A 14,254-nucleotide genomic window follows, 5' to 3' on the forward strand; every position below is an offset into this window, starting at 1 on the left:
AAGCTCGCCATTATTATTCAACTAATGCTAACCCAAATGCTATGCTAACGCTGCAAGTTACATTTAGTGTGTGATGATCACTCAGTATAGACCTTTAAAGGCTAAAGCAACATTGCATATTTTCTCTTGCCAAGATAAGAAAATAAATCTTACCGCTTATGTTACAAAACAAGTAAGGAGGGTGCAGCGCGTCACATGAGTTACACAAGTAGACACCGCTACGATGAAGGCTAACCACAAATAAAATGTCCCACATGATGAACATGTGACAGAAACTTGCGTATTGCGTCTCGCCAGACGAAAACTGGCATTCGTTTCGTCATGTTTTAGTCTGCCGCAATACGTTCTTAGCTCGTTATAGTCTCGTCATTGCCATGAAAAAATTGTTCGTTGACTAAATATTTTCGTTGTAGTCATCATTGAGGAAAAAAACACTGTTTAAATTCCTTAGTGCTGTCATCTCTGTTAAAAGTGTAAGTTTCAATATGTAACAATTCCTATGTCTTACCGGTTTTGGGCTTTCTCACGCTCTCACTTAGTCTCTTACAAACGCACACACAAAATCCATGTCCATACAGGGATGTTGATTTGATTTGTTGAGTCTGTGCACCTGGCTTTTCAAGGCAATGGGAAACACCAATCTGATGGCCTAACAAGCTAGCTGTCAAGCTATGTTGCTTCAAACTGACAGTTGTGAACTTGCAATGCGCAGCTGCTGGTGCCAGCGTCACATTTTGGGGACAGTCGGAGGAGGGAGCTAATGTATAGGAACTAAGTGCACCAGATGTTTTTTGGAGTAGTCCCCGGTGAGCAAAGAGGGCGGAAGGAGTGAACAGATGCCACCACCCCTCCTTTCTGACGAACGCTCCTGAACACACTGAAGGAATGCTATCTGTCAGCCGAGCACCTGGAACTCTTCTCTAAAATGGACATCTTTATGACTCTTTCTCATTGCAGACTTGATGAGTGGATTTGCAGACTTCTCGTCACCCGCTGCTTCTGCTGGCCTTTCCGCAGGATCCGGTAAGATTCAAGACTTTCTTTTAAGTGTGCGTTGTGCCATTGTAGCTACTCCAGCGTACTGCTAGAATATTCAGAAGGAAAGCTGGCCATATGGCGCATGCTACCTGCTCTGCATAACAAGAACAGACACACATCAGCTCCAGTTATGGATGACAAGGAGACAGGGACAGAGGAAGACTGGGGCAGGGGTGGGTGGGGTGTGGAGGAAGTTGAGATGGAGAGACAACAACTAGAATCAATTCAATTAAATTTTGAAATGTGGCATCAGTTATCACCGAGAATACCTTCCATAGAATTTATTGACTGGACAGGTCTGACTTGTTTGCAAGTGTTGTTTATATTCCAGTTATAGCAAAACAACCTTCTCAGAAATGACTTGTTTTTATACTGTTTTATCCTGTAGCTACAACAGTCTCCAGTAACAACGGAGACTTTGGTGAGTGGAATGCATTCCCTGGTGGCCAGTTGCCAGCATCTGCTCAGCCAGTAGACACCAGTGCTCCTTTTGGAGCTAATAGAGCAGGTCCTGCTCTCATACCTGCCCCAGTCACCAGTGTGGGCTCCAGTTCATCCTCAGCAGATCTATTTGACTTGATGGGGCCGACTCAGATGTTCAATTCCTCTCAGAGCGTCAACTTCAACATGAACAGTTCACAGAGCCTAACTACCACAGGCCTGCCTCAGTCAATGTCACAGGTATGCATGGTTGCACTTATATACCAAGCCATCCTTTTTAAATTATTTCTCAATATGCTTAGCGTTACATGATATCAGTTGTATGATGACATTTTGGGGGGAATTATAAAATACCTGACAGGTTTGGACTTGATTAGTGAATGTTTCTGAGGTCTACAATTCAAAATGGATTAAAAAGCATCGAAACAGGCGTGTTGTCAAACTGATTTCAGTTCAAGGGCCACATTTGCTCAAATTTTAGCTAAAGTGGAATGGACCGCTATATTAAATGAATAAATATAAGTATTAGTATTAATAAGTATTAATATGGACAATTCTAAATGCTTCCCTCCGTAGATGCAGATAGTTACAAGTATACAGTACTTGAATTTAGAAAATATTCAGTTATTTTGTTTTTTCTTTGAAATGCATCTGATATTCCTGAACAAAAACAAGTAGAGGACACGGTTAAAAAAAAAAAAAATTATATATATATATATATATATATATATATATATATATATATATAAAGCATTTGACAGAATTGAATACAATTTCCTATTTGCTGCACTTAAGGAATTTGGATTTGGCCCAGTATTTCGGTCTTGGATTTGGATTTTATATGCGACACCGCAGGCTTCAATACGAACAAACAAAACCGCGTCAGATTTCTTCCCTCTTTTCCGTGGGACAAGGCAGGGCTGCCCATTAAGTCCCTTGCTTTTTAATATCGCTATTGAACCTTTGGCAATTATGCTTAGAGAAACTGCCCAGTTGACTGGAATACAAAGAGGAGGACAAATCAACAAATTATCTTTATATGCAGATGATCTTCTTCTCTTTCTTTCTAATCCACTCAACACTATCCCTTTAGCTCTTGCTGTTATTACTAAATATGGACTAGTGTATAAGTTAAATCTGTCCAAAAGCGTACTATTTCCAATTAACGAAAAAGCCCAACAATTGAATTTCCAAGGCTTCCCATTTAAGGTAAATAAAGACCACTTTACTTACCTAGGTGTGGAGGTTACTTATAACTATAAAAGATTATTCGAGAATAACTTCACTAAAGCACTTAATAAGGTCAAACAAGATTTAAAGAGATGGTCAAATCTGCCTCTGTCCCTGGTGGGAAGGATTAATTCGGTAAAAATGTATATATTGCCCAAATTTCTTTATCTGTTTAAAATGATTCCAGTTTTCATCCCTAAAGCCTATTTTAAAAAATTGGATAAACACCTGTCAATGTTCATTTGGAATAAAACTACACCTCGAATTAGGAGAGAGTTCCTGGAAAGAAAAAAAGAACATGGTGGCCTTGCGTTACCAAATTTCCTCTACTACTACTGGGCTGCAAACATTCAAATGCTATTATTCTGGCTTGAAGATGGCTCCTTGCCTGATTCCCCACCATGGGTCGTGATGGAAAAACATTCCAGCGAGCCAGTCTCTCTTGGTTCCCTAATATGTAGCTCTTTGCCACTGAGTAAAAATAATTGGACAAACAATGAAATTGTACGTGGCTCCTTAAAAATCTGGTTTCAGTTTAGAAGACATTTTCAATTCAGGTGCGCTTTAACTGCAACACCCATTATTTCCAATGTCCACTTCGCACCATCACTTATTGATCCATCTTTTCAGCGATGGAAAAAGGGAGGTCTATCGTGCATAAAAGATCTCTTTAGAAATGACAAATTTGTTGCTTTTAACCAACTAAGAGAAGATTTCGGCCTGTCACAATCAGATTTTTTTAGATATGTACAAGTTCGTAGTTATGTGAAAGAAACATTCTCACTTACTTTACCACCGAAAACCTGGCTTGACGACTGTTTAGAATTGGACCCCTCCATTAAAGGTGTCGTCTCAGCTCTTTACGACAGGATTCAGAGTGCGGCATCTCCATCATTAAATCATTTGAAACTCAAATGGGAGGAAGAGTTGGGCGAGCAGCTTACTGATAACACCTGGCAAGCTGCTATTAGTTCAATCCATTCATCATCTATATGTATAAGACATGGTTTAATCCAGTTCAAGATTCTTCATAGGTTACACTGGCCACCAAGTAAAATTTCAAAACTGCATACAGGTGCCGATCCAGCATGTCCAAGATGTGGCCTTACCCCAGCTAATTTGAGCCATATGTTTTGGTTGTGTCCCAAGCTTTATGCATTCTGGAGAGAGATTTTCAATGCACTGTCCTCCTTATGCAACAAGGATATTGCGCCAAACTGCACAACAGCGTTGTTTGGGATTGTCCCATCAAATATGTTAGTTTCATTTCACCAGGCCAGTGCAATAGCTTTTATTACTTTACTCGCTAGGCGCATGATTTTATTTAATTGGAAAAAAACTGAGCCTCCATATTTTAAGAGTTTGATTGAAGACGTCATGGCCAACCTAAAATTGGAACACTTGAGACATGTTTCTAATGGCTCTCTCCAGACCTATGAAAAAACATGGCATCCATTTATAACCTTTTTTCAGACTGAATTTAAAACCTAGCTTTAGCGACCATCCAATGTGTAACAACCTTGCTTCCCCTTTATTTATTTATTTACTCATTCTACAATGAGTTCTCTGCTTTATATTCCAAGGTATTCAGATTCCCATATATTGTTTTGAAAATAATGCTGAACTTATGTGCCCCTCATGAAATACTCTTGGGTGCTGCCCAGTTCTTCCTACCTACCCATAGAGCCTGTGCTCCCCCTGAATCTTTGGAGTGGAATCATCAAATTAAGTAGCCGTATCTGATATCCCAGACTATGTATTTGTGTATGATTACTCTATGTTGTTTGAGTGTGTGCACTGATTGCTGCTTCAGTGTCAGTTTTTGGATAGCATTAATAGTCTGTTTTTGTTTATTCTATGTTGTTCTATATTGTTTATTATATGTTGCTTTGTTATGGAAAAACCATTAAAAAAGATTTGAAACAAACAAAAACAAGTAGAGGACACGGTTAAAAAAAAATATATATATATATCTATATATATCTATATATATATATATAGATATATATATATAATATGGCAGAAAAAACACTCAGGTCACTTGAATTCCGCTCTGAGACCCCTAATTTGGCCAAATTTCAAAATTGGAAAGCTTAAAATCTAAATATTCTGGGGGAAGAAAATTTTTGAATTGGAGGGCATTTAAAAAATATATATCTATTTTTTAAACAGCAAAACCCTATCTGGAGATGAGAACACGCGAGAGCAGAAATACAGACGCCATGACTTTAACGAGATATTATCACGTACTTACCTTGTTTCGATCCAAAAACTCCATGTAGCATGTATCGCCGAGTGTCAAGACACAGCTGTGAATGGCCACAGCTGGATTTTTTGTGGATTTTATGGGTGAAACATGGTAATATAACACGGGTCGTAATGCAGAAATCGCAGATATCAAGGAGTGGTCGAGATGTTCTTTTTCATATATTTACAATTTTAAACGTTTTTTTTTTTTTCAGTATTTCTTTGTTTGGATCGATTATTTAACATATCGGAGAAAATGCGACAGGAACAAAAAAATACAATTACAATTAATTTTACAGACCTTATTTTTTCCATTGTGAAGTCATTTGTTTAAAAGTTTAAAAATATGCGAGTGAATAATTTTTAAGTTTTTTTTTTTAAAACGAAATATTAGACATCAATTAATGATTCTAAGCTAAAATTGACTGACATTTTGAATAATAAATGTAATTAATTACCTTCGTTTTATGGCTAGGTTGAAACAAAAGCAGTTGTGTGACGTCTGTAAACGCGGGTTTCCAGGGTAAAACAGACAAAAATAGTTTGGGGGCTTAATGCGCCATGAATCTGCTATGGGCGCATATAGACATATTCTTCTATCATACACAACAGTTGTTTTGGCTTAAAATACAGTAGTTTATTTTAAAGAGGAGTGCAAGAGCAGAAACTGCATTTTCAGTCTTGTCTGTGTTTTCCGCCATATATATTGAGAAATTTCACTTTTCTATAACTTCAAATGTATGCTATATTATACTTTTAACTAAAATTCTAACCACATAAAAGTTACACAGTGAATGTTCAACCTTAAGAAAAAGTAAATGATCAAAAGTATAGCCATTAGATACTCAGTTTGTCTGATATAATGAAACATGAAATACAACCTATTGATTTCAAAGGCACATTCTGATGCAAAAAATAACTTACTTTTTAGTTATTTCTAAATCTAAGCAATGGAAACACTCATTCTGCATTATGTACTGGCACAAGAGACCAAAGGAGATGTCACATGACCTTTTGTGATGTCTGCTGTTGGAATTGCGAGAACAACAGCTTCTGTAGACAGATCACTTTGCCATTTGTTTTTTTTTTTTTCTTAATTCAAGACAAAAGATAGAACATGATCAAGAGAACATGACAGTGTAGAAACAAAAGACATAATTACTTCAACATAGTCATATGATCAAAGGTGATTATTGTGTTGAGAAGTCTGCTGACAAAGACCTAAATAAGACGCAAGAAAATTTATTCATGACTCTAAGGGAAATCAATTGAATTTTGAAAAAAAAATGTTAACATTTAAAATCAAATTATAGTATCCAAAGTGTTACTTATTTAAATAAATGCAATGCCCTCTTTCTATCTTAGATAGGGGTGTAACGGTACACAAAAATCTCGTTTCGGTACGTACCTCGGTTTTGAGGTCATGGTTCGGTTCTGTTCATTTTCTTTACAGTAAGAAAACATAATGCAAAATATAAATGTGCTAGTTGTTTATTACACACGTTTGTGCTTTCAACAATAGGAACAGTAGCCTATACAAAGCTAGAATTCTGCTCAAAAAGTAGCGGGTATTTAAAGATAACAACAATTTGACCCCGCATATTGGTCAGCTTTCTTACTGAAAGGAAGAAGAATTCCTGTGCTAAAGAGACAAACAATCCCAATGACAAAGATTTTAACATGTATTTTACAAATTAAATGCCTCAATGAATTTTTTCTTTTAAAGGTTTTCAAAAGCTTTATTGGTGGATTTTCTCAAGTTAAAGCGCCACACAGAAATTAATAAATTGTATAAGCAGAATCTGTGTATAATTCTTATTATTTAATTACAGGTATTTTAGCTCATTTCAATTTATTTAATTTAAATGGGCTATTATTTATTTTATTATGTGTTTATATTTTACAAATGTGATGTAGTATTCATTTATCTTATTTTATGTTACATAACTTTAGTTCCTATGGAAATGCTCTATTCCGTTCCAACCACTACTGAAACGCCACATTAAATTTTAGAATTGGGGTAAAACCGAAAGAAAACGGCCAAACACATTTGAATCATTCCACATGCCAAAACTAACTTAACACCTGTAATGAAGTAGATAACAGAACATAAGGCAAAGGAAACAAGAAAAACATATAGCTCACCTTTCCAGTGAGGCAATGGTGCCTTTCACCTATCTCACTCTACGTGACATAAAAATGTGAGGAGATCTGTGCTCTAATGTAGTGAAGAGTCGGTGGGCTTAAAAAAACTTTGTGAGACAAAAACGCGAAGGGAATTGAGCTCTTTCGGCTCAGACGTTGACCCGCAAGACAACAATAACACGATCGCGCCGGTACACATCATCATACTACGACACTCAACTTGAAACGTCATCAACATTAGGCAAGTGGCGTACCGCAAGCAACATGTCACTTTTGCTCATTAATATACATGACGTTACCAATTGTTGATAAGCGGGTCAACCTCCCGTTTGTCTCTTATAGTAAATGAATGGAAATACTGTACGAACGAGATGTTTACTGAGCTAAACCTACCAATTCTATCCGAAAATGATGTCCCTGGTGTCAAATTCACTGGTAAAGATGTGGAAGAACATACAAATGTTCAGTTAAAGAGATGGCTTAAGTGTTGAGGGCTGAAAAAGACTGGAAAAAGAGCCAACCTGATCCAGATTTAGCTTTTTTATCGACACCTTTTTCTTTTGTGTATTGCCATACACCACTGACGATGACAATCTCCTGTGTCAACAATCTATTCTTGACCACCATATGCCCTGTCTTTCTTATATATATATCCTATGGTTGCCTTACGTCTCTGACCGTTCTCAGGGGCAATTTACATAGCTATTTCTGTGTAGCGATCGCAAATGCTACTCAGTGACAGCCAATGAACTTTTTTTTTCATTAATAACAAATCTTAATTTTATAATTTATTTACACTTCCCCTTTACTAAAGTGTTTTTTTACAACAGAAAAGGTAACGTGGCAGTCAGATACCATTTTAATTTTTTTCAGGTCATTCAGTCAGGCAGAAGCAGCACGGCAAAACGCCACGCTAGAAAAATAAGTAAAAATATCAAAATGGCTTACCTCTTCATCCTCTGTAGGACCCTAGCCCCCAACAAAATGTTTACTGCATATGAAATATGAATGGCTTCACCTTGCTGATGTTAAACTGGTCTTTTGGACGTCCCCGCAAGTTGATCCATGCATCACATTTTTCCTCAGTTTTTGGTTTCGGGAAACGTATGAAGGAAACATCCTTCATATGTCGTAATGTCTAGAGTCGTTTCTACAAGTTCCATAGCAGCAGTGTTTGATCGGCATGTTCTTTTTTTAAAAGATTACCGGAGAAAAATAGCAGATATAACATAGATTGTATGCGATGGCATGTGTTTAATGTTCCACTTCCGCGTTATGATGGCGACGTCACGGTCTAAAAGTAGCTTTCGTGCGATACACTATAGGAGAAAACAATCCCATTACGGAAGCATGATCGGAAAGATTGTGACCAATAGGGCAGCAAGATCTTATGGCTCGACATTTAAAAGCAGGAAGTACATACGCATCTTTTAGAGTATTGTAAAGTATATTTGCCTCTCGTAACCTGAAATTTCTTTCTTAATAAGTGGCAATGTTTTCTTGTTCAGGCATATCGTAACCTGAAAATTATTTTTATAGAGACGTTCGTGAGTAAAGGTACCACTGTACTATATTTATGACTGCTATTTTTCAAGATAGTAAAGGTACTACTGTACTATATTTATGACTACTATTTTTCATGATTTTCGATTTAATACCATTGGCTAGATCAGGGGTCTGCAACCCTGCTCCTTGAGAGCCGCTATCCAGCTTGTTATCCGTGTCTCCCTCCTTTAACACACCTGAATCAAATGATCATGCTCTGCAGGAGCCTGATAACGATCCAGATTATTTGATTCAGGTGTGTTAAAGGAGGGAGACATGGAGACGTGGCTCTCAAGGACCAGAGTTGCAGAGCCCTGGGCTGGACAATTAATAGGATCAATATTTCCTAAGTAATGTAATAATCAGACATCCTCCACTTTTAAAGCACATTTTAATTCATGCTTCTCGCAGCCCCTTCAGAAAATTGGAGCACCTTTACAACCGCAGACTGCTCAGCAGGGACTCATTTCTCAGGGTGCTCCAGCCAAAGCGTCGCTCCCTTCCACCTGGTCAGACCACTCAGTGAACATCAGCCTCGACTTCTTGGGACCCGGCATGCAGGCCCCCAAACAGACTCAACCCACCCTCAACACACTTCAACAAGGTAACAGGAAGACGTCCACATCAATTATGTCCGTGACCTCGCTGCTTATAAAGAATCCATTCAATAATACAGGACAGTATGTGATTGCATTCAACAAGGATTTGATTTGCATCTTTGTTTTTGTAACCACATGGTGCAACCTCAACATGAAAGGCTGATCCTCTCGCAACTAGGCTAACTAGGGAGACGCTCATGAATAAACAATCATTAAGATCATTAAGAATTTTGTCAATCTGGCAATCTTTTCGCAATGTATTCCTAATGAATGTGGCAGCACAGAGCCAAGCTTGCAATTAATTTGATCCCATCTACACTGGAATCTCTAATCCGCTCCATATATAAAGAGCCATGAACATAAATTACATTTATCATTCTTAACAGTAATACAAGTGTAAAAATATGTAACTACTGCTATTACTAGTAAAAGTACAATGATTTCTAAATATAATAATTAAAGCCGCACGATAATATCAGTTACTGATAATTATCGGCCGATAATGGTAATTATGACATCACACAGTTAATCCAGATTAAAAAAAAAAAAAAAAAATCAACCGATAATGCAATCCGATAATTATATACTTGATTTAGCGTCCAAATGTGCGCAACCGAAGCTGTTTTTTCCCACTTCTCCACCGCCTCCTTTCTGAATCCCCTGAGGGAGGAGGGGTTGAGGAGTATGGCGTCATAAAGGAGGTGGCATTGCACATCAGGGTTGAGGCGATATGGCGGCTGTCACTAGCGCGGGTTGATTTTTCCATGTGTGAAACAAACGACGCTCTCACCATCTGCAAAACATGTGCTGCAGAAGTTCCACGAGGCGGAAAGAAAGCATCCTCATTCAACACCTTTAACCCAGCAGCCATTTAAAACTGCATCACAAAGATTTTTGGAACGAATAAGAGGCTGCTGCTAGCGCGAATCCTAAAGCTAAACACACATAAACTAAACTACGCTACGGGGCTTGTGATGTTAGAGAGACGCTGCGGCCTTCCCGGAGTTGGGTTGTTTGGTAATGCAGCTCATAGCGGGTGGTAAACTCCCATATAAGGCTAAACACCGACACGAGACCAATAGTCGACAACTAGCAGTCTTCCGACGGAGCCCGCTTCTCTGACTGTTCAACTCATTGAGCACCACGGACAGACAGAGGCCTGGCGCGGGTGCTAATTTGGCGGCCGGACAGACTGAAGGGCAGAGGCGGGAGGAGATGCCTGACGAGAGATGTTTTTTTTACCGAAATTACCCGAGAGCCAAACCCCCGGATAAAAAGATAATGCAGTTTATACGACCACCATTCTTCGTGAAAGACATGCCGATCAGTTTCACCACGGACATTTGGAGTGAAGTCAAGTAAGCATGCTTATCATGACGGCACAGTGGTTAGATGATAATTGTAACATGCACCAAACCACTCAAAGAAGTCAGCCAGTCAGTAATGCATTCAGTACTCTGTAAATTTATGACGTCTTAATCATATCATTCTTCTTAAATCTAGTCAAATAATTTTCCCCATCTTGTTTTGAGTGTTAAAGACTAGTTAAAAGATTAAGGTGCAAGATTATTCCACTTACTTGAAGTAAATATTGCCATGTGGATGGTGACGAGATTGGATGGAAAACTGACGAGAGATCTCAACGAAAGATTGTGCGTTTGGTGGATAAAGAACCTCGACTAACATCCAAACAAGTTCAAGCGGTCCTGTAGTCCGAGGGTACAACAATATCAAACCATTCTATCCGTTGACGTCTGAATGAAAAGGGACTCTATGGTAGGATACCCATGAAGACCCCACTTCTGACCCAGAGACATAAAAAAGCCAAGCTGGAGTTTGCCAAAACCTACCTGAGAAAGCCAAAACGTTTTGGAAGAATGTTCTCTGGTCTGATGAGACAAAAGTAGAGCTTTTTGGAAAATGGATCAACATAGAGTTTACAGGGGAAAAAAACGAGGCCTTCAAAGAAAAGAACACGGTCCCCACAGTCAAACATGGCAGAGGTTCCCTGATGTTTTGGGGTTGCTTTGCTTCCTCTGGCACTGGACTGCTTGACCGTGTGCATGGAATTATGAAGTCTGAAGACTACTAACAAATTTTGCAGGATAATATAGGCCCCGGTGTGAGAAAGCTGGGTCTCCCTCAGCGGTCATGGGTCTTCCAGCAAGACAATGACCCAAAACACACTTCAAAAAGCACGAGAAAATGGTTTGAGAGAAAGCACTGGAGACTTATAAAGTGGTCGGCAATGACTCCAGACCTGAATCCCATAGAACACCTGTGGAGAGATCTGAAAATTTCAGTTTGGAGAAGGCACCCTTCAAATCTCAGAGACCTGGAGCAGTTGGCCAAAGGAAAATGGTCTAAAATTCAGCAGAGTATTGTAAGAAACTCATTAATGGATACCGGAAGCGGTTGTTCGCAGTTATTTTGTCTAAAGGTTGTGTTACCAAGTATTAAGCTGAGGGTGCCAATACTTTTGTATGGCCCATTTTTGGAGTTTTGTGTAAAATTATAATGATTTATTTTTTTTCCCCCCATTCTCTTTTGTGTTTTTTCATTGCACGCAAAATAAATGAAGATATTACTACCAAAGCATTTGCAATTCCAATCATTTTCTGGGAGAAATTGAGCATCATCTGACAGAATTGCGGGGTGCCAATACTTTTGGCCAGCAGTGTATTGTTACAGTAATGACTTTTAATTGTACATTTTTGCATACATTGCAGGAAACCAGGCCAATGCTAGTATGCTGTCCCAAGGATTTTCTACAATCAGTCTTGGACCCAATGCAGTCAGACCGCCGGTCAATGCTATGATGCACCCCAGTGCTGGAATGGGAATGGCACCTAACCCTGGCATGATGGCAATGGGTTTGCCTCTCAATCAGCCAATGATTGGGATGTCCATGGCTTCCAACCAGGGGATGATGGGGATGGGAATGAACATGGGAGGAGTTACAATGGCAATGCCTGGTGCCATGGGAATGGGGATGAACGCGACAATGGTTCAGCAATCCAAACATGACAGCTTCGCTGACTTTGGGAACTTTGGAAAGTGACAGGGAGCATAGATGAGCCAAGGGGTTACTGGTGAAGGATTGTTCTGAGCTTCAAACAAAGAGTACTTGAATAATATCAACTCCCACAACATCAACACCCTGCAATCTCTTCATTTTAAACAAATAATGCTGTGTAATGAAATCATCTAAATGAATGAATGTGTGCGTGTAGTTTGACCAATGATCAGTGCGGTCTTCAGACAGCTACTGTAAATTGTGTGCCTTGCTGGTCATGAATGTCAGCCGTGTTTGCTTTTTTTAACCTCCAATCAAAAAAAAATCAACAGATTTGCAAAAATGTATATACCGTACATATATATATATATATATATATATATATATCGGTAGATGCATCACATTTTGAGATGCCTCCTATTGAATGATGAGTTTGGAGGACATGATCAGCCATTTTAACTTTCTAATATATTATCAAGTTACCTCTCATTTTGTCCTTTGTCTTCCTTTAGCCTGTAAATAGAAATATACATCTTTACCCTGTAAGGTCAGAAATGAAGAAAATTAACACATTCTCTGCCATTGAAGGGAGTTGACAACCAATTCGTTGGACTGAGCTCAGTTCAAAAAGATTAGGCGCCTTTTGCCATTAATTGGCAGTAAGTGGGATTGGCCTTACAATGTTAACTTTTACGTCATCCCCACAAAAGTGATTAAAGAGCTCTTTGTTACCTTTTTTGTACATGCCATACCACATGCAAAAAGCAGTTTTTCCAAAAACTAGACCATCCATCTTTTGGGTCAATTTTATGTTCATATATTTTCTCTAAAGAAAAGTAATTATTTAGCATTTAAATATGATAATCAGTACCTGGGGCATATACGTATATATTTTTTTATCCCCCTAGTAAAGCCCAAGAGTGCCTGGAAGACCTTTGCCTTTTCTCATCTATTCACCTCCATAAAAGAGACAATGTGGCCATGTAGTGTTGAAGGCAGCAACCACACCGTGCACAAATACTGCACGTTTGCTCTCGTGCCTCAAGCCAAGTAAACTGCCTGTACACCAACCAGGCAGTTGTCTTAATTAGTTCACTTATTGCTGTTAGTTTCTTAAACCTATACTTCCTCTCTTTGGTTGTGTAATTCGTTGGCGTAGACTGTTTGCCAATTGCATCACGTTCATTTTACTTCTTTATTTTCACATTTCCAACAGCTCAGATGCAGAATTTGTTAGCTTATTCGAATGGGAGTGCATGTATTTCCCTTGCAACTTAGCAGGTGTTTTAAAAGCTGAGCAAGAGGAATAACTGTGGTGCTCATGTGTTGGATGGACATACAAAGCACTGCTCCTCGCAGGACCAAGTGCCTCCTGACCCTTGCAACTGTAATACAACATAAATTCTGGGTGCCTGACATTTTATTTTTTTGGTTTGCCAATGAAATCAATAATTCATATGCCAGAGTACAAGAAAGTGGATACTGCAGCCTTGGGGCCCCCATGAGGTCTTGCACACTGATCCAATGTAGCCTTTTATTGAAGTATGGAGCATTACAATGACCAAAATCTATTGTTTTAGTTTTGTTTTATGCCAATTTTTTTCTACTTTTGATCTCAAAGTAAAAATGGGGTTGTTTCTGAAACACTAGTATATGCAAAGATCAAAAAGAAAATCCTTTGAGAAATATTGCATTATTCCCATTTTGATTTACGTAGCAATATTGTTTCTCTACAACATTAAACTTGATTTAAATGACTTAATGTAGTGTGGTAGTTGTTTTGTGTCATTAGTTTCATTTATAAGAGCATCAAGCAGCACAAGTAAAGTTTATTCAATTTGGAAATTGCTTTTAGTGACTTTGAAACGTGATTAAAAGTATCCAGAACCAACCAAAAACCAAAAATTGACTCCCCCCCCAAAAATACACTTTTTTGGCATATTTGGGTGGTGCTAAGAGTCCTAAACGGTTTCTTGGAAAGTTACCCTGCGCT

The 14,254-nt window shown here is 38.5% G+C and overlaps 1 protein-coding gene across 2 annotated transcripts in view; it reads left to right on the top strand.

Moving 5' to 3' along the window:
• Nucleotides 1-14,199, top strand: part of clint1a (clathrin interactor 1a) — a 26,055-nt gene extending 11,856 nt beyond the window's left edge. The window contains exons 9-12 of one of the 2 annotated variants that reach the window (XM_057850313.1): nucleotides 958-1,023; nucleotides 1,427-1,719; nucleotides 9,058-9,250; nucleotides 11,975-14,199. In XM_057850313.1, the coding sequence (XP_057706296.1) occupies nucleotides 958-1,023; nucleotides 1,427-1,719; nucleotides 9,058-9,250; nucleotides 11,975-12,306 (884 nt within the window). In that variant the 3' untranslated portion in view covers nucleotides 12,307-14,199. The remainder of the gene's footprint in view (nucleotides 1-957; nucleotides 1,024-1,426; nucleotides 1,720-9,057; nucleotides 9,251-11,974) is intronic. The other variant, XM_057850314.1, reaches the window with a different exon arrangement.
• Nucleotides 14,200-14,254: the final 55 nt, after the last annotated feature.

Source organism: Corythoichthys intestinalis, chromosome 11 (assembly GCF_030265065.1).
Source record: "Corythoichthys intestinalis isolate RoL2023-P3 chromosome 11, ASM3026506v1, whole genome shotgun sequence".
Taxonomy (NCBI): domain Eukaryota; kingdom Metazoa; phylum Chordata; class Actinopteri; order Syngnathiformes; family Syngnathidae; genus Corythoichthys; species Corythoichthys intestinalis.